Raw genomic sequence first — 26,287 nt, 5'->3', positions numbered from 1 at the left:
CCTTCCTTCCTTCCTTCCTTTGTCTCTGTCTCCCTCCGTCCTTCCCCCTCTCTTCCTCCCTCCCTCCCTCTAATAGTGGTGTGAGTGAACTAAAGTGGACTGGAATAAGAAATTTCATTCAGACAATTGCAAAATTGTTTTAGCCTTACTATAAAACAGAGTCTGAGTAATATCAAATAGATGTCTTGGAAAACTTACTAACATAATAGTCTTTCAAATTTATGCTAGATATGTGAGTGAAGAAGAAATCAAAAGCTTTTATGCAAGCATAGGGGGGACAAGATCATACACCAAAACAGGATATATTGCTTTTTACTACCTTGCCTCACTAAAGTTCCTTTCCTTATTTGTATCATGATCTTGGGACTTGGTGACCTTTGATAGTGCTTGGATTATCCCTTACTGACAGGTGGTACAGTGGATCCCAGGATTCCATTGAGCTGTACTAGCACCAAAATTGAGATTCAAAATTTGGAATTACAGACGTTCAGATACTGAATTTAAAAATTCCGAATTTCTGGAGATCCAGAACTCCATTGCAGTTCATGTGAACGCTATATAGTCGTTATTTTCCCTTGGGAAAAAATGCAAATAGGCAAAATATTTTCAAAGCATTTCCTTGTGTCCTCTGGTACCTTTCCAGCGATTGTGCCAAACAAAAAAGTACACACTAACAGCCAGCAGTGACTAGATATTAGGAAATGGGCAAATAACCGTGGACAGCCTTGGCAGGATGACTAAAGCAGCAAGGTAGTCTGTGGTGCATGGTGGTGCACAGCACAGTTGCATGAGTGAGCAGAAAACCTCTTGGTCCTAGAAAGAAGCAAGTATTCCGGGATGGAGGCCGCCGTCCTGACAGTCTTGAGTGCTCTTGAATGTTGCATGCGATCAGAGCATTTTAGCCCCAGTAGATTGTGAGGAGTAAAATAAGAACTGGTAATGCAGGATTTATCTTTCTTAGCTGCTTCTTGCGCTGCCATACTGTGTAAATAAACACCTTTTGTTGTGTTTCCCATAGAGTGAAGGGAAACGTCCTTGGCCTGGTAGGAGGTAGAAACTGGTAGAACTAGACAGCTTTTGTTTCAATGCCCAAAGCTTAACAAATCTACCTCTTTCCAAAGTGAAGTTTTCAGTCCTCTGATTCACTGAAATTTTATGAGTTTCTATTTTAGTATTACTGATGAATAAAGCAATAGCATTGGCTTCTTTTATCTCACAGTTCCGCCCCCCCCCCCGTCCCCACTTTATTCCCAGGGTAAATAATTTATATGTTCATGTGCTCATCAAAATGTTTTTGATGACTGAAGATTTTAAGAAGTTATGGTACTAGTATGATAGATTTTCATTCTTTTAAGATGCATGCATTCTCAAAAAGGACTACTGAATAACCCTGTAACACGTAACTTGCGGATCTCGTCTTGGCTCACCTAACAAAAGTTTATTTAAGGCCAGTTCACAGTGAAGATGGTAAAGGTCATGCTATGCCCTACACATCTATAGCTGAGGTTTTAACAACTCCAGCATTACATGTAGGAAAAAATGCATTCCCAGCTGACCTTGGGAAGGCAGAAGGGCAAAACTAATTACCCTGGATTTATATTTTGTATGTTTGTTTTATATGTTTTTCCATTGATGAATGTTCTTGTCTGTATAGGAACTAACATTTAAATGGTGTAATGCTATACAGTATGTCCCTGCTTTCTAGGGGTGGGGGCAGCATCTCCTTATGCCATGTCCTTCTTTCCTTTTACCTCTCTGAAAGGTAGAAAACCCTGTTAAGAAAATGTTTACATGGCACCTGCCTTCAGTAATGTTGTCAAACTTAGGGTTTCTGGAAAACAGATAATTGGAGTTACCAAAAAAGTAGAATGTTAATCTTAGTTTGTTGGCCAAAAAACCCCCCCAAAAAACAAAAAAGGCAAAATGTTCCAGCATTAAAAAAACTGTTGTATTTCAGTGTGCGATTTCATAGATTTTGTTCAATTAAAGTTCATACTGAAATAAAACTGTAACAGAATGGCAATATCTTTTCATTTTGCCATAGTGATGATGATGAAGGGAGGTTTTTACTGTTTTGCTCCCCTTATTTGTCTCATATCTTAATGAGTCTCCTCTTAGATGCACATAGAAGTACGCTTTGAGGTTATAGTGATGATGTTATCATAATTATCATAACTCAACTCTCTGTAGCATAAATCTGCTGGAATGTTAAGGCCTCAATGTTATTTCTTTCAATTTCTTCAAACAGTACCCGTCAGTGTCATCTGCTCCTTGATGTGTTCAATTCAACGGAACATGAACTCACAGTTAGTGCAAAGAATAATGAAGATCTAGTCTTGCATGCTGGAGAATGCCAGCGGTAAGTTTAAAAACAAATGCTGATTCTTTACTTTGTCCTCTTCCTTTTCAGTTATGTTTTTACTTAACCTGCATATAATGGAGTCCAAGAAAATCTGTGTGAAGTCTATTGGATGTCATAAGATTCTTTGTTGCCTTTGTTTCAACATGCTAAGATGATGACTTTTTAAAAGTTTTTTGTATATTTATGTTCCTTTGTGCATGCAAGAAGCTCAGAAACTGAAGAGTGCATGTAGTTATTAGGTATTGCTGCAAACAGCCTAATTTTTATGATTCACTTAATTTTATCAACCCAATTTATTTTTGGGTTGGTAGGTACCTTGCAGTTTTATGATGCTCTACCCTGATGGCATTATTTAGAACAGGGGTCTCCAAACTTTATAGCAAGAGGGCCACATCAAATATTTTAGACACTTTTGAAGGGCAAAGGAACGTGCACGCATACACGCACAGTTGCAGTTAAACCCTGACCCCGGACACACAGGCGTAGAGCGAAACCTGCCCCCCACATGCACGAGTGCAGAGTGAAACCCCGCTCCCCTCATTTGGCAGTTTCCCCTTCTGGGCCAGCAAGAAGTGAATGAACTGCCAGGCTGGATAAAAAGGTAAGCCGAGCCAGATGTGGCCTGCAGGCCATAGTTTGAAGACCCCTGGCTTAGAAGAAAGAAACAGCATTCTGAGCAATCAAAATGGTTCCCTTCATTAGTTTTGTGAGAGGGGAATTCAGTTCTGTGCTCTTTCTCACTATTTTTCAGATATATATTTTTGTTTATGAAGTTATGAGCTTGGAAGTCTGTTGCAGGAAAAACACTGAAGAGTCCCGTAGGACCTTGAAAACTATCTAATTGATTGCACTATAAGCTTTTCAGGACTACTTCTCACTTTATTCCACACATTGCATATTATGTAGAACTCCAGGTATTTCCTTGATCTTTAAAAATAAATTACCGTGAATTATAACCATAATACGTGATCATGAATAGTGACAATGTGCAAAGCTATATTTGATCATTGATTACACTTTGTATGTGATGATCAAATTATTAAAATCAAATTTGATAAGAGCCGTTTGTAATTAAAAGAGGAAAGTCTTTTATCCTACTTTACCTAAGACATTTAAATTCTGTGCACAGAATGTCTGGCACTGAATAGTCCCAAACTACCTCATTAGTGTGAAAAGATTTATCAGACTGTTGATCTGAGTAGATCATCCTTGTCATTTGTCTTTTGTGGAGCTATGAAAGTGGTATGTTTATGAATGTGTGGTAAACAGATTTCAGAGTCACTGGAAAAGTCATTATATTTCAGACTTGAACAGCAAAAATGATCTTTATACGTGCACAGCTCTAACATCAGCCATGAAGTTGCTGCTATGAAGTAAATGTCTTTCAAAGTATGAGGAGAAAAACGAAAATTAGTCTACATGAGCTGTCACTTTGCTGTATTTCATCTGAATTGCCTTCCATTCTCTAAAAGGTGATTCTTGTATTTTAAAAAAAAATCATCCATTTGAATAAAATGGATGGTATAGCAATCTGAAGTTGAGGCAGGACACATTTTTCTGGAGATACAGGCAAAGGTACTGTATATTTTATACTGACAGAAGGAATGTAATATTCAGGAAAGAAGCGGGTATCAAGTATGTTTTCCCTTTTTCCTGTGTCAGGAGAATATGGCCAAGGATGGGTTTGGAGTACTGTAATCACTTGGCCCAATTGTGCTTAGCTTCTGAAATCAGGCAACATCAGGTATGTCCAGGGTGGTAAGGTGATTTTCAAGGGGTACAAAATATAGTGCAGAAGAGTATAGGCTTTTGAGTTCTGTTGAACTCTTCATTAAGCTAGGTGGTAGAAAAAGCAGTGCTTGGAGGTGGAGCCTCAAACAGTTTTTCCAGAAGTTGTCACCGAGAGATTTGCAGTTGAAATCTGCAGCCAAGGAGTAATTTGCTGCAGGGGTGGAATTTTCAGATTTTACTTAGCAATGGCTTCTATGAGGCATTGTGATTTTAGATGAGCACATTTAGACTGTTTCCTGCAGCTGATGAATGGTCGTTTCTTGTTCAGGAGGTCATCAACCAAACCTCTAAATATAAACTGGAGGATTTAAGAAGTCCCGAGGATTTGAGAGCAGGGAGAGTAGATTTTGCTGAAGAGCAGAGAATTCGTGTGCACATCTCTGGGAAGATCATGGGCATAGACAGGAATTAAAAACGCTTCTTCTTAAGTTATGTTCATCTGTGCAGCTGAATAGGATTGCTTCCTTTTTGGCCATAGCCACAGATCAGCAGTGGATACGATCCGTTGGGTTGCTCAGAACGCTTTTCTACCTTGCCCGCCATTTTGAGTGGCCTTGCTAGAAGAAGGATGTTGTTTCTGGTTTGGGCAGCCCCAGTTTACTGAGATGTTCCTAGGTTTTCCTATCTGTCCTGTGAGTGCATGGGGCATGTGTATTTCAGTTCAGGAACTGCCCCAGTATGTGAGAGGCAGTATATCTCTGACTATCCAGTGCAATGGGCTGACAAGGGATTAAACCATAGTCAGATATTATAAAGAAATTTAGATTTGTCTCAGAGGGGGAAAAATAGAGAGACATTTATACTATACCTGGGAGTCCAAAGAAAACCGTTTTCATCAGCTTTGCATATTGCAACTAATCATAGTCTATTAAGTCATTTCTCCACTGACTACAATATTCAACTGACATCATGTATCTGTCTAATGAAAGCTTAATAGTTAATGGAGGAGAGACTATCATGAAAGAATTTGAAGTTGTTCCCCAGATGAGAATTGAAGATAAAATTTTGATTTATGATTAATCCATTTTGTAAGTCTACGCTGGTCAATGTTTGAAGATAAGGTTACTTCACTTGCTGTCTTAGTGCCTTTAGCGAATGAAGAGTAATATGCGTGTGTATGTCATGAACATCTCATTTAATATCCCAGGGCTTTATTGGAATAGATATTTTCATATTTGTTGCTCTGTTTGTAAATTCAGGTCTTTCTCAGCAGATACATTAACTGTAGTCTGATTATATTTTGCAAAGAGGATGCAAAGAAAAATGGATCCAACGAAAATGGAATTAAAACCAGTTTAATGGCCTAGTTCTCTGTGTAAGACAAGCTTCATTTAAGTTTAGTGCAGAAAATCCCAAAACATAAGAGGGTTTCCACAAAAGGTATATTACGTCAAAAATTGTGCACCCTGAGAATTGTGACAGAGATGCTTTGCTAATGGAGAAGGAATGGACCAGAACTACCTAGCATTGTTGTTGGAAAGAATACTTAGAAAATTTATGTAAACAGAATGAATGTTCAGAATGGACTAGATGTGAATACAGTAGGAAAGAAAAACGACAATACCAGTTTGCACTTGGTCTGCAAATATACTTTCATCTTTGTAATTCAAACTTTTCTTTTTTTCTTGTTCACTTTAAGTTTATTTATTTATTTATTTATTATTTATTTATTTATTCCATTTATACCCCGCCTATCTGATCATATTGACCACTCTAGTTCTTTAAGTAATCGCTGCCCCAAAGCCTCGCGGCTGGCATTGCATTTTTCCAGAGTTTCTCTTGAAGCCTTTTCAATAAAAGCAGGGTTGCTACGCATAAATATGAACAGATTAACATAATTTATTTAATGTAAATATTATGTTTTTAACACTTTTGAAAGCTGTGATGTGTTATATTTTGTACGCAGTGGCAGGGAAAAGACTAACGGGAGGCAGGATGGCACTTCTCGAAGAAATTTGGTGACTCATTTTTCAGCTTCACTGTAGCCCTTCTGTTTGTTTGTCAACAGTCCTTTGAGACCAAAGAAATGTTTGCAGTTTTCCTTCTGCACATCTTGCATTATGTAGTAAACGGGTCTTCTAGAGTTCTTTTTGTAGAGCAAATATTAACTGCTAGGCAGAAAATAAAATGAAAATAAAAACAATTTATTACCAGCACTCGGAGTCAGAGCATATACTTTGCCTTAAGCTTGCTTGCTTTTAGCACAAAGAATATAATTTTAGGATATATGAGAGAAGTCCTGTCTCCTTTTCACTGATGAATATTAATTACTCTGATAGGCTCATATTTTAAACATTTGAATAGGACTGCGACAGGAAGAGAGGTCTTTGTCTAATAGCTGCAATTGTTCTCTCTGATATACCTGTCTTATATTGCTAGAAATGGAGTCTATCAAGGGACAATATCTGCTAGTCCATGAAACCTTTCAGTGGGTTATTTACTAAGGCCTCATCTCATTTTTCAAAACAGCACTGCATGCTTTTTTTCCTCCTTAGACTGTAATGACCTATTTTCATATGCCTGTATTTGTGCAGGTTTTCTCATTAAGCTTTATAATGGAACCTTCTTAAATAGGTTATTTGGAAGAACTTCACAAAATCACTCAGCACTACATTTATTTTACTGCTTTTGAAATCTTTCAGATGTGTAAGGAAGATACGTTTTAAAGTACTATAATTAAAAGTGGAAAAATGAACCATAAAGACTTAACAGTTATGTTTTTAGATGTCTGTTGTTCTTTTTTCTCGATCAGATTTTGTTTTTTAAAGAAAAAGACTTATGATGGTATTTTATCTACAGTGGTGCCCCGCTTGACGATGACCCCGCTTCAAAATCGCTTAATGATGAGTTTTTTGGGATCGCTATAGCGATCATAAAACGTTTCTATGGTTTTTTTCCTTTAACGATGATTCGTTCCCTGGTTCGGGAACCATTTTTTCGCTGCACAACGATTAGAAACAGCTGATCATCGGGTTTTCAAAATGGCTCCTCACTGTTTTCCGGACCTATTTCTGGAAGACGGAGATCGAAAATGGCTTCCCCTATGGAGGATCTTCACAAAACGAGCAGGTGTTTTCCCCATTGGAATGCATTGACCGGTTTTTAATGCATTCCAATGGGTTTTTTAATTTCGCATGACAACGATTTCACTTTACAGTGATTTTGCTGGAACGGATTATCGTTGTCATGCGGGGCACAACTGTATTTATCTTTTTTTGAGTTTCTTTGCTGGTACCATACAGACTATACATGCTATGTCTCTTGCATTGTCCATGTGTATATTTTTTGGGAACCACCTTAAAGATATCAATGAACTGGAATGTTTCTAGGGAAGGTTGAAGAAATTTAGGTATGGTTATCTGCAGAAGAGAATAGTAAAAATTGGTAATAACAACAATGTCTTCTTGAAGGCTTCCATGGCTGGGATCCAGTGGTTGTAGGTTTTCTGGGCTGTTTGGCTGTGTTCTAAAGGTTTTTCTTCCTAACGTTTTGCCAATCTCTGTGGCTGGGTCTTCAAAGGACAGGAGTTAGAACTCTGTGTGTGTTCTGGTGTAGTGTGTGAGATAGTTGTGGGATCAGTTTTTCAAGAGATTGGGTGATTATGGTGATCAGAGTGGTTTTTTGTGATGGGTGTATTGTTGTGATAAGGGAGAGAGATGATCTGTGATTGATGGGTGTCGTTAGCCAGTTTTTTGTGTGCAGTGATCACCAGTCCTGTGTAAAAGTTGTTGACCTTTTTACAGGCTGTATTTTATAGTGCTCGGAGCCAAACTTTGTTGAGTTTTAAACTTTCTTCTTTTTTGTTGAAACTTTGATGACGTTTGTGTTAGACTACACACGAAAGCCATTGAAATCCACAAACATGACCAAACAGCCCAAAAAACCCTACAGCAATAACAACAAATTTGAAAATTTGTGAGGGTGCCAAGTACATTGTAGACCTCACGATGGAAAGTATTGAGTAAATAGGTTCAAATTATAAAAACAAGTCTCTTTGGGATGGTTTTGGGATGGAACAGTCTTTATTTTTAGGAAATAGCTCTCTTGATTTGCAGACAGAACATCTAGTTAGCATGACTCAGCATCAGTCTAATCTCAAACCAGACCTGTCTGTCTAGCAGGCAATGTGGGTCTGGCATGACTTCTGTCCAAAGTATTAGAACATCACTTGTACTTTCTTTCAAGAGCTTTTCATTTGTTTTTAAAAAGTGCCCTTTCAAATGATGAAGAAATAGTACTAAATAGTATTACAGATCATCTGAGGGTCAATTTTTGAAAGAGGCGCCTTCTGAGTCTTAGTAGGGCGTTGAAAACACAGCAACTCTCTCTGATGGCCTAACTATTGTCCCCAAGAGGGCTGTTGGAATTAAGTCTGATTAAACATGTTCTGGGTCTCATTAGTTTTATATCCAGTGTTCTTCTAAGAAACTGCTAGTCCTTCTTTGCTGGAAACTAGACGCTGCTGTGAAGCAGCTACCTCTTTCTGTTCTGTGATCCAGCACATGAATGGATTGTGGTCAAATATGGTAGTGAGGCTCAGGAACCCAGGGAAGAGTACAATGGGAAACAGCAACAAGAGCGACAACAGCAACCCCAAAAACATTGTGATACCTTGAGGAACAATAAATTTATTTCATTGCTTTGGTGGACTGCAGTCCACTTTTTCAGTCACACGCAGCCCTTGGAAAAAGACTGACAATTGCATATTGTCAGAGACCTTTGGGTAATGTGGGCGGCATATAAATTAAGTAAGTAAGTAAGTAAGTAAGTAAGTAAGTAAGTAAGTAAGTAAGTAAGTAAGTAAGTAAGTAAGTAAGTAAGTAAGTAAATAAATAAATAAATAAATAAATAAATAAATAAATAAATAAATAAATAAATAAAAAAAAATATTAATATGAGGTAGTGAGCCCCTAATTGACAATGCTGTTATTAACACAGGAAGCTCACTTTGTAAATTTATTAGCAAGTATTTATGTGGTTGCCATTTTATGCAGTTGCCATTCTACTTGGTCCCATCCCTTATTTCCCTTCCCCACATTTGAGCCTAATCCCATCCCTACCCAGCCTTCATCACCAGCTGTGCTGGCCAGGATTTCAGGGAGTTGTAGTCCAAGAACATCTAGGGACCCAAGACTGTGATGCATCGGTTTAAAGAGATCCTTTTGAACTTCTTCACATTCTTGTTCTCACCAGCCCAACTAAGCAGAATCAGCCACTCTTAACTCCTGGTGACTTCAGAACAAGTTAAAAGCCCTGATCCCAATATATTTCTCTGAGGGTCACCCCATTGGTTCACGTCTTCCATGCTACTCCCTCTTGTTTACCATCCCACATTCTGTATGCAAGTTTGGCAATCTTGCAGCCAAACTTTTTGATGATGAGCACAGGTATATTGATGCCAGAAGGGTTGATCTGACTTCTGTAAATGATAAATTAATATTAACTTCCCACTTGCTTTGCTGGCTGACATACATTTCAATTTGGAGAAAATGAAAAAGAAAATCTCTAGCTAAGCAGAAGGGAGAATTAAGTCATTTGGAAAGAATGCAGATGACCTGGCAAGCTGTGCTCACCATACTGTAGAGTTATAGGTCTCCCTCAAGGAAACAACAGTCCAATATCATCTGCTTGCTCTCTCTGATGTCCATTGACAGATTTTACAAATTCTCCTTGATTTCCAGCAGCCAGAAAAAAAGAAAAGAACAGCTGCAAAGCTATTTTAAGCACAGAGGTGCATGTTTAATGGTATGATTCACACATTTTCTGACTGTCCAAATGCTCTTTTTAATCTGATGAACAAAATAAACAAGCCAACCTTGCAAACCTTTGCAAGGTTTATGCAAAAATGTTCATGGATCTTTGAAACCTCACATTTAGAGGTGAATTCATGAGGGAGGAAATAGCTTGGATTTTGAAGAAGGGCTGTTATTTTAAACAATGGCTGACATGATGTTAACTGCTATTTTATTCCCTATCCTGAGGAACATTTGTTCATCTGAAACTATTATTTCTTTAAGGGAGAACTCAGGGATAACCTAACATGACTTAACTCCACTCTTAAATAACACTATCGAAGGGATGCACTGCAAACACTCCTTGGCATTTGATTAAGCAAAGACATTACATTGGGGCTAGAAATATTTTAAAGTCACTGAGCAGTTCACAGTTAAAATGAGCTTAGATTAGCCAACAGTCAAATAGCTGTGGCAGAAGTATGGGAACAACTCATTTAATGCAGCACATAAATCAAGCAAAATAACCAAAAGTATGGGTTATGAAAGCAGAAAATAAAGGTTATTAGACAATCAGAAATGGGAGGAACATGTAAGCTCACATTGCTACTCCCATGCTGATCTGCTGATAACACCAGCTAAAGCAACACCAAGCTTGTTTTTAGCCAGTGCTGTTTCTGTTTAGACTTCAGAGTTTTTCAGGACCATGGATAACTCCGAGTTCCCCAAATCAAATCCTCATTTTAACAGGTTCTTCCTAGGTAAAAGGAAGATGACTCATTAATTCAAATGGTATATAGTGAAATCTATTTTCACAGTTCCCAGAAACAGTGTTATATGATGAATTTGGATCCACTTAAAAGCAGGATGCATCCAACAGCTCTGTGCCAACCCACTTGTTTACTTGGACTTTCCAAAGGTTGTTCTTGAAGCCCCCCACAAAGACTCCTGAATAATTCAGCAGTCATAAAAGAAGACAGGGTGGCCCAAATCCTCTTACTTACTTAGTGAGATTTTTCACACTTGTTGAAAAGACAGCCCTGACAGGTGCTTCGTGTTTGGGTGAGAAGTGGTTAACTGATGAAAAAAGGAGTCAGCTTCTGGGATTTTCCCTTGTGTGATGTCACTTTGTGAATGGTAGTGAGCAAAAGAGGGTATCTAGACCACCTTGAAGGCTGCTATTGGTGTTGTCAACATCCAGGCTGCCCTTCGTTATGTAAACCTTGGCATCCTATTTTCTGCTGGTAAAATGGACACTGTTTTGTGCAACAGCATTGGGACATTTCCTGGCATTTTTAGTCATGCAAACAGAAGCACAATATCCCACATTCATAAACCAGAGGTTTTTTGAAGAATCGAATTTCCACCAGTTTAAGAAGGGTAGTTAGGATTTTGTGATGGTTCAAAGTACATAAACACTCCAGATGTTTATAAATGTATCTGTCCAGATGGAAAGAAGATGGGGGATAACTGGCTCAGCAATACTGCGAGTGAAAAGAATGTAGGAGTCATTGTAGATCACAAACTGAATATGAGCCAACTGTATTATGTGATTACAAAAAAGGAAAATGCTATTTTATGCTGTGTTAACAGAAGTATAGTCCCCAAAACCCACAAGGTACTAGTTCCCCTCTGTTTGGCACTGGTTCGGCCTCATCTTGAGTACTGTGTCCAGTCCTTGACAGGAAGGATGCTGACAAATTGGAACAAGTTTTGAAGAGGGCAACAAGGATGATTAAGGGGCTGGAAATCAAGGCCTATGAGGAAAAACTGAAAGAGCTGAGCATGTTTAGCTTTGGGAAAAGAAGAATGAGGAACATATCAGAACACTTTTCAAATACTTGAAAGATAGTCATTCAGAAGAGGTGCAGGATCTGTTCTCAGTCATCCCAGAGTGGAGGGCTCAAGTTACAGGAAGCAAGAATGTCAATTGAATATCAGGAAAAACCTCCTAACTGTTGGAGCACTATGACAATTACCTCAGGAGGGGGTGAGTTCTCCAACACTGGAGGCATTCAAGAGAAATTTAGACAACCAGATCTAGCAGCTTGGCTTTGATTTGTATTCCTGCACTGAGCAGGGGGTTGGACTCTATAGCCTTATAGGCCCCTGCCAACTTCATGATTCTATGAAAGTTTTCTTTGGGAAAATACAATGACTTTTCAGGTGGGAGATTGGACCTTACCCCAAAACATCAGTTCCTCTGGTCCCACAAAAGATCATCAATGGAGAGATATTGGTTGGAGTCCTCATTAGTGTCACTTTTGTGTTTATCTAATCATGGACTGAGAGACTGTGTCAAATGTGTATTCCAAAGTTCATACTTATTTGGAAGACATACTCCATCTTTACTATTTTATAATGCTTATTAGACCAGGGGGGAAAGGTTAGGATGGGTTTTAGCTCTTATATGCTTATTTTTTTCAACTTTGTATGCTTACGTATGTTATTATCTTGCTAGCCGCCCAGAGTAGTGGCTTGTCCACTAGATGGGCAGGGTATAAGTTCAAACAAACAAACAAACATAGTGTGAAGTCATATTTTTATAGTGACTTACAGAACTGTTTTAAGGTCTATTGTGATGGTTTTAACTTTTTCTTTATATACCAAGCTAATTCTTGTGGTTTTAAGGCTGAATTTGTTTTCTTTTTTGGTTTTAAGTCTTTTTTATGCACTACTTTGGCAAGGAAAGGTGGGGTAGAAGTATTATTGTTTACTGCTATTGCATTTCATGTCATATTTCTCGGCACTGCTGGTGCCTGGAGGAGACCCAACGGCCAAGCCTAAACAATTAAGAGTCAAGCCCTAAAACATATGTGGGTGAGATGACATGTTTGCAAAATTAGTGATTTTTGGATTTCAGGAAACAAATGAGTTATTGGCAATTTCTTTAAATTGGTAACAAAAGATTTTAGAAGACATCCAGTTGCTGTAATTAGTATGGGAAGGAGGGTGACCTGATCTTGTTTCCATATTCATTTAACTTCTTGCCTTAATGTTTCATACTTTGCAATTTTTGTACTTGTGTGGCTTAATAAGAAGCTGACGGCATATACCAAGATCCAGGTCTATAGACCCTGTGTCCTGAGTACACTCTGTACTGCAGTGAATCCTGAACCCTTTGTGCACGGCAGAAAAGGAAGCTGAACATGTTCCCTATGCGCTGTCTCCAACACATTTTGGCATCACATGACAGGACAAAGTTCCAAATAGAGTAGTCCTAGAACAAGCTGGAATTTTTAGCATGTATACATTACTAAAACAGTGACGTCTATGTTGGCTGGGGCATGTTGTGAGAATGGCTGATGGTCAGGTTTCAAAAGATCTCCTGTATGGAGAATTAGTGCAGGGAAATCACCCCAGACCCCAGCTGCAATACAAGGAGATCTGCAAGCGGGATCTGAAGGCCTTAGGAATGGACCTCAACAGATGGGAAACCCTGACATCTGAGCGTTCAGCCTGGAGGCAGGTGGTGCATCACGGCCTCTCCCAATTTGAAGAGACCCTTGTCCAGCAGGCCAAGGCCAGGAGGCAGTCCCGAAAGCAGCAAAACCAGGGAGCTGGACAAGGGACAGATTGTATTTGTCTTCAGTGTGGAAGGGATTGTCACTCTCAAATTGGCCTTCTCAGCCACACTAGACGCTGTTCCAAGCCCTCTATTCAGAGCATTTATCATAGTTGATTGAGACTGAAGGATGCCTACTAATACTTTTCCATACTTCTGAGGCTCCTTGTTAATGGAACTCCAATGTTTATACTGTAAATTGTAATATCCAGCTTATTGAAGTCAACTGTTTTATCTGTGATAACTTGTTACAGTATAAGCACTGCAGATATGTTTCCAGAAACTGGAGGTGGCTGCAATTAATAACATGGCGGAAAAATATGAATACACATAATCAGTAAGATTTGGCTGATTCCCGCAGAATGATCCTGTTGATGCTATCTTAGGGCTTTCAGCTACAAACAGTAAGATGAATTACTTCTTTTCAAATCATGATAGCCCCTACATATATCACTTCCATATTGCTTAATAATTATTTTCTGATGGTGTCTACCACAAATAACCTTGGCGATATAACTCCCTCAAATTCAGGCTCAAGATGGCCTCATTTTGGCCATAGATTCAATGGTTGCTTATTGACATTATCATTCAGAAAGTAACTGGGATGCTGTCCATTTATTGGGTTCTCAAGCCATGCATCTAGGCACAAAAGATCTTGTATTAACATAAGAGTAGTTTTTACTTGCAAGTTGTCGTGTTGTTAGCCCTTTTTTGTTTTATACTATCCTCTGATGAAGTGTTATTGTTTGACCCATACAAAGATACTTAAGGTCAACAAACCTGTATCTGCCCATGCTCCATGACAAATAAAAGCATTCTGTACATGCATTTAGATGATGGCACCACTATTTTGACAGGAGGACTGAGGTTTTCTTGTTTAAATCATCAAGATCGATACTCCACAATTCTAAAATAATATGTTAATACTGAGATTGCTCAGATATTTGTAGTAGTGTTTTTTGAGTACTGATTTCAGTCTGTCAAACTACTTGTTCCATAATAATGATTGAAGTTCCTTGTGATCTATATTGAGATTTTTGTGGATGCCTAGACATGTACTTCTAATCATTGAATAAGCTGTTCATTAGTGAGCTTGTAGTTACCGCGGTCTAAGAATTTGCTTCTTTCTATGTGGGTAATAGCACATATATCATCAACAAAATTCATTTTGGTATCTGTACTATATGACTCAGTAGTCTTCAAGTCTGTTCAGTTTATCAGAAGAGCATGCAAATAACTTAATTATGTCCTTGTACATTAAGTGGAAGCACTGAAGTAATTTTTCTGATTATTATACCTGTAGCCTTTAGTGCTATTACTCAGCTGGCTAGACAAGGGATTTAAAGCCAGATAAAACCACAAAGAATTCAAAAAATCACCCTGAAATATACCTTTTCAATTAAGCATATTATTAGACAAGAAGTCTCTGGATCTTAATTTTGTGCTCCACTATGAATTTAGATAGTAAACTAATAATTTTATATAAATCCTCAAAATCTCAAGAAGCTGTAAGTGGGGCGCAGAATCAGTTGCGTTTTAGTAATCAATATAAGGAAGTGATAAATTTCTGAAGCTCCTTCAAGCCTGATTAAATATGAAGGAATCAATAACAAACAATTACTTGCAACAGTGGGATTTCGTAATGCAGCCCTCTGTCGGTCTATTGGGATCTGGTTGCACTTGAGAAAACATATTTTGGAAAATAATTGATATAAACAATTTGTAAAAGGTGGATTAACAGGTGATAGATTGGTAAGTTTTTAGAACCAGAACCCACACCAGATTTACAACGGAGATGTATTATTCCCTATGTGAAGAATTCTGGAATAAGATTTGAATTGTCAGGATCTAATAATGGCCTTGAGTTCTTTTTAAACAAAAGGTATGGTAAAAATATTTTAAATGCATAATAAGAGCTTCATTAAAGATTTAAACAGGTATGGATGGGTTGAGTTTAATTTTTTTTCCTACCATAACGTATGGATTCCAGCTGCTTTGGGGGCATTCCAATACTGTGTGTTCTTCAGCACTTGGCAGACATCCATATCTTTTATTTCACAAAGCACCTAGGTCTTAGGGAGCAGCGAGCTCCGTATTTATATTGGAGCCGAGGGGCACTAAGCCACTAAAGTTGTCTTTAGTGGTGTAAGACCACAGATTTGTTCAGTACTTCTCAAAATTCTCGTTAGGTGGTAGATGTGCTTCCGAAATGTTGTGGGAAAATAGGAACTTGAAGGAAATGCAAAGGAAATTGCTACTGGAAAGGTGGAAATTGGGTGGAGAGAGGTCGAAAAGGAATAGCAATAAAGATGTTCTACAACCTACACATACATAAAAGAGGCAAGAGAGGGAGCCACCAACGCCCTGAATCTTCTGAAGATGGATTTCTGGAAATCATTGTTCCTTAATTTTGTTAGATCGTCTTGAGCCTGTGAAAGTCTGTGGCTCCAGTTGGAGCAATGCAAAGAAAAAAGGAAATCTTGGTTGGAATTTCCAAGAGAGGACAGGCTAACCAAGGTCTCAGGCCAGAACCAGACATGTAGGGGAGATTTATGGAATAATGGTTGGATCCTGGATTCTGAAGTAGAGAAAGCGATTTTGTTAGCTATACTCTCTGGATGATTTTGGCCTTTAATGAATTCAGTTCAGAAGAAGTTGGAAGGAGACTTCGAGGAGCTTGAGGCGAGCAACTTCATGCAAAGATGGAAACAGCCTGTCAACCGACACCAGGATGAAGAATTTGAAGAATTACAATACCCAGTTTGGTGTGGTGGATAGAATAGCAGATTCAGGAGGTTTGAATCTCTTCCCAGTCATGAAAACATACTGGGGGTGTGAAACTGGTAAAACCACTGCTTGAATATCACATCTACCTTGAAAGCTCTATTAGAGTTTCTCTAATTTGTTTCTGACTAGAAGGCACATTACAACACACTGACAAAGCTCTCTTTTGAGTTACATCGTGTTCACTTCCTTTTTCTCAACCAGTCGTCACCTGATCATAGTGTCTCTCCCACCTGGCTACTCCTTTCTGATGGTCTTGTTCCATCAAGGAGCAGCAAAATATCAAAGGACAATAGAATAGATAGCATTTGACTACATCTGGGCTCTATGTGAATCTCCTCTAAAAATGTTGTTTCCATTAAACAGAAAGAAAGACAACTCCATATCCTGACAAAGGGAAGGTACATTCCCGTCATTTCCAGTTTCTTTAAATGTGTGGGTATAGTTCTTGGAGGATCATGGAGCTGGAAACATTGAGTCTGAATCATGGGATCTTGTCCACTATGAACTATGGGATCTTGTCCAGAAGCAACAGTAGTAGGAGCTCTGGCCAATGAATTTCATGTTAAACAACAAAGAAGCTGCCATTTATAGTTTTAATCTTAATGTTGTTGTTGTTTAGTCATTTAGTCGTGTCCGACTCTTCGTGACCCCATGGACCAGAGCACACCAGGCCCTCCTGTCTTCCACTGCCTCCCGGAGTTTGGTCAAAGTCATGTTGGTCGCTTCAATGACACTGTCCAACCATCATTAATCTTAATAGCCTTGTTTTAATCTAGATGTTCAGGATTTCCAAAACAAATCTGTTTAGAGGGGATCTGTCTTGCAGAGTGTGCTACTGATAAAGCCTTGGTTTGATTTGCTCGATTGTTTAGTAAGCTATATTCTGTCTTAAGAAATGATATAAAATGCACTTCAGTCTTGATATAGCCTTTTTGTTCATAATTAAAATGTTTAGCATGAAGCCTTTTCCTGTAATCCAGTCTAGTTTTATAGAAGTTTGCTAAAGTGTGAAATAGCAGTGCAATATGTTAAGCATTTCTATAAGATCATTTTTATGCTGCTCTGTGAAGTAGAAAGAAAAGGAAAGTAACACGTCCTTAAATAGTGTCAGGCTACTAACAGCATCTGGTTTCTTTTCTGACAGACACTGCATTTCTCATTAATAGCGGCTTGCAAATGCTGTTAGTTGCTATAGCAACTGTATCAGTTTTACACTTAAAATATTCTGAGAAAGATGGTTGTGGCAAATGCTACTAATTGGGACTTCCCCCCACCCTGTGTGTTACTATTTTTATCCTGTTAACAAAATGTGATGTGTTAAATATAGTAGAATAGCAGAATAACCGCTAATAATACATTGCTGCTATCATTAGATTTTCAATTAAATATTTTATTTAGAATTACCACCAAACTATCTTTTAAAGCAATACTTAAGCAGCATTTCTTTTCTTTAATACCAAAGTTAAAAATGAATCCAATTTTTGATTTTGACCAGCATCTGATGGTGTGTGGCAAATTACATGTCATGGCAGCTGACCTGTTCATTTAAACTTGAGCTTGTCCTGGTGACTTGCAGAATAATGATATGCTGTTTAGAATACAGTGGGCACATAAATGAGGGGAGCTCATCCCTTCCTCAACTCTGCATATCATTTGCATCTGCTCATCCCAGAAGAGGCTATGGCGATATTGAAATATTACCTACGGGCACCTTGATGTGGACAGCAGTGAACAAGATGAAGCTTAATAGCAAGAAGATGGAAGTAATGTTGGACGGGAAACTGACTGATTTGCAGCTGGTTTCAGATGTTTCTAGATTAGATTTGATTCCCCCATTTGGATGCACACCTTGCCGTCAGGAGTTGAGAGTTTGTTACAAGTCTAGACTTCTGGCAGAGGCATCCAAAGAGGCTAAAGCGGGTCACATCAGCAGAAGAGAATGGATAGTTTTCATCTTAGGTGGATAGCCCAGCTGCGATCCTACCTTGACGTAGTGGGGCGCTCGCTACCTTGGTCCATGCGCTCGTAATCTCAAGATTAGACCACTGTAATGCGCTCTACGTGGGGCTGCCTTTGAGGCTGTTGCGGAAACTTCAGGTGGTACAGAACACGGCGGCCAAATTACTTAGTGGAGTGAAAAAATACCAACATATCTCTCCCACTCTGGCCGCATTGCATTGGCTGCCCATCCGATTCTGCATCGACTTCAAAGTGTTGATGCTTACGTACAAAGACCTAAACGGTTTAGGGCCTCGATACTTGGCGGAACGCCTACTCCCACCAAGATCTACCCGTGTCACATGTGCGAGCCAGGAGGTGAGGTTGAGGAGCCTAACGCCGAGGGAGGCCTGGAAGGAAAACACAAGAAATCGGGCCTTCTCGGCGGTGGCTCCTCGCCTCTGGAACAACATACCCCCTGAGATTCGTGCGGCTCCCTCGCTGGGTATCTTTAAAAATCAATTAAAAACATGGATGTTTCGGCAGGCCTTCCCTCCAGACAATTCCTGATGTCCTCTTTTTCCTTTCTATCATCTGCTCCTTTTCTCTGCAAATGCTTTTATGTTTTCACTATATATAAATTTGTTTTATATATATTTATTGTCTATTTTAAGTTGTTAGCCGCCTAGAGTGGTCCTAACCCGACCAGATAGGCGGGATATAAATAAAATAAATAAATAAAATAAATAGTTCCAGTGATGACGGGGGCAGAAAAGTTCCTGAATGGCAGTTATTCACCAGCAGCGGCAGCAACAGTAATGGGAAGTAACACTGGCAGAGACTTTTTCACAGACAGTATGAAGGGCACTCAAACTAACACTTGTTAGTACCAAAAGGATGTCTAGTGGTTGATTGTAGACAGAAGTGAAAACAACTTCCAGTGCTGCACAACACATACAATTGAAATATGAAATGCGAGAAGTGTGAATGACGGGAAACACTAAACTATAAAGCAAAAAATGGAGCATTTGTATCTTGTAAAACCTGGTTTGAACAACTAATGGCCTGCAATGGGACATTTTTTGGTAAGATAATTACAAAGTATTTCACTCTGGCACTGATGATATGAGAAGAACCTGAGGCAAAGATGTAGCACAAGCAGGTGGGGGTCTATAATAGAAGTCTGATCTCTTGCAAATCCTCTCAACGTAACAGTTGTTTAGGCATATGCTCCAGGCACAGATGTGGAAGAAGAAATCAAAAGCTTTTATGGAACTCATCAGGAGGAAACTGATCATTCCAAATTAAGATATGCTAATAATCATAGGTAATTGGAATGCAAAAGTGGGAAACAAAGCAGAACCAAAGAGAATGTGGTCTAGGAATCAGAAATGAAGCAGGAAAATGACTTATAGAATGCTGTGTAGCCAGCGACCTGTTTACTGAAGATACATGGTTTGGGCAAACAACAGACAATTGAACTCTTCTAGAAATAGGTGAGATTGGCTAGATTCCATGGCAGCCGCAAGGTACTAGGTTACTGGTAGTTTTTTTTTTTATTTTTTTTTTATTCAATTTATATTCTGTCCATCTAGACCGAAGTCTACTCTGGGCAGCTACAAATAAGACATAAAAATAAAAGCAATATAATAAAATAAAGACAACATTAATAATATAATTCAAGATGGCAAAGAGTAATTAGGTGATGACAGGAAGAAGTCCTGCCTAAAGAGCCAGGTCTTAGGTTTGCTCTTAAAAACACCCAGTGAGGGAGCCAGGCAGATCTCTGCGGGCAGACTGTTCCAGAGGTGAGAGGCTACAGCTGAGAAGGCCCGGTTTCTTGTTCTTTCTCTCTGGGCCTCCCTCGGTGTTAGGTCCCTCAGCTGCCCATCCTGGCTAGAAGGAGTGATTCAGGTAGATCTAGGTGGGAGGAAAAGACCCTGATGTTGGGAAAGAGTGAGGGCAAGAGGAGAAGGGGACGACATAGGACGAGATGGTTGGACAGGGTCACCGAAGCGACCAACATGAATTTGATCCAACTCCGGGAAGCAGTGGAAGACAGGAGGGCCTGGCGTGCTCTGGTCCATGGGGTCATGAAGAGCCGGACATGATTTAATGACTAAACAACCACAAAGGGTGGGAGGAGGTGTTCCACTAGATAATGAGGTCCTAAGCCATTTAGGGCTTTGTATATCATCGTTAACACTTTGAAATCAATGTGAAAATGAACGGGCAGCCTTTCGTTTCTGCATTGATTTTGAGAGGAAATCTCTCAAAATCAGTGTGGCCAGCATCTTCAGGGGACAGGAGTTAGAACTCTTTCTGTGTTCTGACAGAGACTGGCGAAACATTAGGAAGAAAAATCTCCAGAACACGGTCAAATACCCTGAAAAACCTACAACAACCATCGGATCCCTCCCGTGAAACCCTTTGCCTGAATTCTTTAAGCCAGTGTCTTATAAAGAGAAAAACAGAAGTGCAGAGTTAATAGTTTTATAGAAAAGAGGGAACAAATTGTGCAGCCATTTCTGTGCATACTCTTATATCTGTCAAATGAGGGGTTTTTTTGTAATATTCTTATAGAACACTTGCCTAATGCACAAAACCCAACATTCTGAATTTTTGTAAAGAGGAATTTTGAGGATCTTAATCATCATCACAATCATCCTCTAGACCTGGAGAGCTGGAAGGGACCCTGTAATCATTGAATCTAGCCCCTGTCAAGGAGTGGGGAATAAAGACATTTGGATTCCGTGAAGGACAAAGACATCACTAGCCAGTGTGATAGTCAATGAAGTTGAAAGAGGGGAATAATAAAAACAAGTTACCCTCTATGGACAAAACAGAAGAAACATAGAATGAATAGCCCAAAGATCACTACAAAATCAAACTTCTATGTAATTTGACAGGATAACTCAGGTGTTTAGGCAACTGGCTGCAGAGCCAAACTTGGGAGTTTTGAATCTCACTGGATATTGCTAAAACAATACTGTATTTCATGCTATCGAAACAAAAGACACAGCTGCCTCTTTTGAAATAAATATAGTATGTGCTGAGATTTTAATTTGAGAAGTTTGACTTTAATGGCGAACTCAAAATGATTTCTCAGAGAAATGAGATATTTGTTGGATATTTGCTCCTGTGAATCAGATTCAGGATTTATGAACTTCTGCACTTCTCCAGGGCTCTTTTCTTGAACATTCAAGGCTCCCTATTGTCTTGAAAAGTTATTAAAGTTAATTGGTGAAGTTTTCTAGTGTAGCTGAGGGGGGAAGAGAGAAACTGTAGACCATTTTCTTTGACATGCAACCCTTTTCTGTGTTATATTTTGTTCTGGGAAGAAGAATCATTCAAAACATTATTTCCACTTGCATTATGAAAGGTGTGTGTACCCCTGTTCTTAATTAACAACAACAACAACAACAACCATCATCATCATCATCATCATCATCTTCTCAGAACTGCAGAGGTGGAATTGGTCCATTGCTTGAAGCGCTATGGGGCGGTATATAAGCAGCATGCTGTGCTTTTTTTTTTACAGTGGCCCAAATCCTGTTGTTTAATGTAGTAAATTTATCTCTCTCTCTCTCTCTCTCTCTCTCTCTCTCTCTCTCTCTCTCTCTCTCTCTCTCTCTCTCTTATTTATTTATTTATTTATTTATTTTATTAGATTTTTATCCCGCCCATCTAGACCAAGGGTCTACTCTGGACCAAGGATCTACTCACACTAGAGTAGACCTATTGAAACTGCGGCTGTCTTACTTTGGGTACTTCATGGGAAGGCACGATTTTAGGAAAATAATAGCTCTGGGAAAAGTAGAAAGCAACAGGAAAGGAGGAAGACCAAATATGAGATGGATTGGCTCCCTAAAGGAACCCAGAGCTGAGTAGGGCTGATAAGGGTCACCATAAATTGGAGGCAACTGGATGGCATGTGAAAACAGTGATAATGAACAATGGTGTATCAGTTTAAATAATAGAATACACCACTTGTATTCTCCCCTTTATGTCCTAAAGTTCATAACGAAAATTTTTCTTCTTTCTGCAAAACTAGCTATTATGTACTTTAAGACAGAGCTCCCGAACCCCTGGTCCGTGGCCCGGTGCTGCTCCATGGCCTGAGCCGGACCGGGCCACCGAGACAGACTTCCCGCCCCACCCCTGCACGCACTTACCCCCGCATAGCCCCTTTATGCCTGCGTGCGCGCTCCAGCATGCCCGTGCAATCACGGTGCCACCGTTTACGCAGGCACACAAGTGTGCGCACACCCGTGCAAGTGCCGCCCGACTTTATGCATGTGTGCGAGCCCATGCAAGCACACTTGTGCGAGAGAGCATGCTTGCTAGTTAGCACATGCATGCAAGCGTGGGGGGGGGGGGTTGCCCCGCCTTTCCCAGCCGGTCCGCGGACCGAAAAAGGTTGGGGACTGCTGCTTTAAGATAGATCTGCCTACTACTGATTTTCAGAATTTGGTTTATAGCTTCCCAACCTGGGGTCCCCAGATGTTCTTGAACTACATCTCCCAGAAATCCTGGCCAGCACAGCTAGTGGTTAAAGCTTTTGGTAGTTGTACTCCAAGAGCATCTGGGAATCCAAGGTTGGGAACTACTGCTTTAACATGTAATGATTTAGTAATCTTGAAATTATAATAACTGATTTATAGACGTACTTTAAGGTATGTATTAAATGGGATGGATTTCCTTCCTTCCTTCCTTCCTTCCTTCCTTCCTTCCTTCCTTCCTTCCTTCCTTCCTTCCTTCCTTCCTTCCTTTGTTATGTACTCTGCGTCCAATGGCAAATCAATAATACAATACAGTACCGACTATAGCTCTACTATACTGCGTCATGTTTCAGTTCTGTTCTGATTTTGCAAGAACAATAAAACTATAAAACACTGACATGTTTATAGAGATTATATCAACATTTTGAAAAGATCACTCTCTTCTGTCTTAGAAATCAATTTGAGTTTATAAGCGAGTTGAGTAATAGACTGATTTAAGAAATGTAACACAGAGCAATAGATTTGTTGATCTGAATATGTGTCTATATTCACATGTTCCTCTTCTTAGCTTCTGACTTCAGGGGACCCTCACTTTGCCTGTATAGAAAGATAGATGGATGTGTAACAAAAATTTCCATAATAATAATATTAGTTCTGAGTCATCACTATTGAATTCCTTGGTAATTCATTCTTTTAATCCTCTACAAGTAATAGGAAGCTGATTTCAGGCCTCTAGAGATGAAGCTTTAACTCTGATGACTAATATACAGATTTGTAGAGAGTATAGTAGAGGTCATCGTATTTTTCCTCCTTGATTTTCAATCTGGCAACGTGAGCAAACTTTTCTTTTTATCTGAAAAACAGGAATCAAAAGGAAAATGAAGATGGACTTTGGTTTTGATATAGGAATTAGATAATGATTATTTTTTAACACCCAGTGGAAGCGTGCAGTGAATCTTATATCTTGTAAATGTCTGGCCTGTACTGAAGTTTTCTTTCCAGTTCTTATTTTGAAAATAACTTAAATTCTAAGGATTTAATACCTAAAGACTTAAGATATTACTTATACATTCTTTGTGATCTTATTGAATTATATAGCATTTAGTGAGGGAACACACATACATAGGTAGCCCACTTTTAGCCACAGGCAGTGTAATCTAGACTCAAAGAAATGCCAGCTGCTGTATATTGGAGTGGAAAGAAGCCAGCTGAGCTGGCACCACAGCCTTTGTGCCAGCACAAATGCCCTTATGCTGACACAGTCCCCTTGCATTGCCTAATTTCAGGTCTGACAACATGATTCCCTGTTGTTTACTGATCCTCTGGTACAGCTGGATCTGTTAGCATAACTGCTGTACTGGCTGAAGTCAGGTGGCAGAATAGTTTTTTAAAAAGGACAGAGAAGTCATTGAGGAGGAGTTGAGTTTTCCCAGAAAGAAACCCCTCTCAGCCCAGAGCCATTTTTCTGTCATCAAGTTAGGCCAGGATCCAGGTCATCCTTGGTAATTTCTGACATCCCTAGAATGGGAGGAGTTTGAATTAAGCACAGATGCTACTTGGCTTAGTGTCAAGAGCTTACCTAGCCCTCAACTCTCTTGGCTTATTATATTGGAAAACAGATTTACCTGGATTTTCTAAATGGAAGAGACATTTTATATAAGTGCAGGAAAAGACAGTAGACAGTTCTTAGTGAAAGGAGTAAGGAAGGTAATTAATTTATTTACAGCATTTATAGACTGCACAGCAGCTGTTCTCTGAAATTTATATGCAATTACATGGCAAATTATTAATTAAATTATTGATTGAATTATTATAACCATCACAGAAGAAATCCATATTAAAAGCTGACCATAAAAAATTCAACAACATGGAGTATATGCATGAAGAAAGTGCATTAAAAGTATATAATCAGTTTAAAATTTAGTGGATTCAGCTGCTCACAATTTAAAAGGCTGGGAAAATGGAAAGGTCTTCTCCTAGTACAAGACAGGAGAAGATGCTGTAGCTATGGTGCCACCATCCAGAAGATCCTTTTCCGGAAGCCACTTATTGTACCTCACTTTGTGATGACACATAAAGAAAACCAGCTCAGCAGCAAAGAACCAAAGAAACCTATTCAAGTGGTTTGAAAATGAAGGGCTGTCCCATTCCTAGAAAGTCTGCAGTTTTTCATCTCTGAGTAATTGATAAGGGAGTGTGCGTCTGTGTCTTTATCTTGTCTTCAGCAGAGTAAAGCGCAGATAAACGAACACAACAGCTTCTTTCAAGCAGTGTATTTACAAAATATATACAGGATATACATACATACAGCACTTCAATGGCTCAGTATTCAAACCAGCAGCATGACATGCAGACATCAGTATACAGGAGAAGAGAGAGACTGTACAGCGTTCATTTCTTATATACAATCCTGGTATCAGTCTGGTCCAATCCCGTCTGAGGTGATCTAATGCACACAGGTGTGGCAGTCCTCATATTGCAGTGGATTGCATCAGCCAGGGATGAAGGAATGATGTCATCTTATTCTTGTTCTGCACACACACATATTATGTTCAGGCTATATAAAAATTATATACCTTAACAGTAATAAATGACGTTTGCTGGCAGGAGCTAAAACACTTCTCATGTATTCAAAGCCCCACCTTCTCCAGCGGGCACCCACTCAGAGGGAGCACCAGGAGAATGAGGGGCAGGGAAGCCAGGCCTCTCTCTCCAAGTGGGTGCCTGCTGGAGAAAGCGGGGCTTTGAAGTGCCAAACACCTGTTCAGACAATAAACAAACTGGTATGGTCTGGGTTCAATGGTGCGGACTTGGATCCACATGGCAATCTCCCAGCTCCCAGGAGAGGAGAGAAGGGGCGGGAGAGGCTCTGCCTGCCTCATTGTTTTGCAGCTTATTATGGTTGGGCGAATAGGAGGAGATGGAAGGGGTGACTCTTTCCTTCACCCCAAGGGCCACCGCAAGGCTCCTCCTCTTCCTCCCTCCCTCCACCAGCCAGCGAACCAACCATTTCGGTTCCACCTCTGCCCGTTCTCTCCTTCCCGGCCAACCAAACGCAGAAACAATCTCCCCCCCGCGCGCCGACCACAACAACCGCTGCGCTCCCGACATGTCCCCTCGCCCTATCTCAGCCTGAAAGAAACAACAACAGAGAGAGAGGCCACGGGGGGGGGGGGGGGGAGAGACTCTTTCCTTAACCCTGAGGGCAACCGCAAGGCTCCTCCTCTTCCTCCCTCCTTCCACCAGCTAGCGAACCAGCCAGAATGGTCCGTTCCGTGGGCCACTGCAGTCGACCTTTCCATTCGTAACTCGAAGCAACGTTTGCAAGTCAAGGTGAACTTTTCCTATCAGAGCGGTTCGTAAGTTGAAATGTTCCTAACTAGGGCTGTTCGTAAATTGAGGGTTGACTATTGTTAATTACATTTATTTGTTACTGAGTATATCCTTAAAATCTGCCGCACATGGAATAACAGAGTCCTTTTTAGTTTTGAAGTAGCTAACCTGCCTCAGATTCTACAACAACTCACAGTGTTTACTCTCTAAAGCAGAAAAAGATTCCTGGCGGTATTAAGAGAAGTAATTTAGGAAGTGTAACAATCCCGTCACCCTA

At 39.7% G+C, this 26,287-nt stretch overlaps 1 protein-coding gene across 3 annotated transcripts in view; it reads left to right on the top strand.

Moving 5' to 3' along the window:
• The window catches only part of TRAPPC9 (trafficking protein particle complex subunit 9), a 324,135-nt gene that overhangs the window by 92,163 nt on the left and 205,685 nt on the right, over positions 1-26,287 (top strand). For all 3 annotated transcript variants that reach the window (XM_020804535.3, XM_078391677.1, XM_072999383.2), the window contains one exon: positions 2,249-2,359. In XM_020804535.3, the coding sequence (XP_020660194.3) occupies positions 2,249-2,359 (111 nt within the window). The remainder of the gene's footprint in view (positions 1-2,248; positions 2,360-26,287) is intronic.

This window comes from Pogona vitticeps, chromosome 4 (assembly GCF_051106095.1).
Source record: "Pogona vitticeps strain Pit_001003342236 chromosome 4, PviZW2.1, whole genome shotgun sequence".
Taxonomy (NCBI): domain Eukaryota; kingdom Metazoa; phylum Chordata; class Lepidosauria; order Squamata; family Agamidae; genus Pogona; species Pogona vitticeps.
The sequence above is the reverse complement of the archived record's forward strand: the minus strand, read 5'-3'. Positions and strand labels throughout refer to the sequence as shown.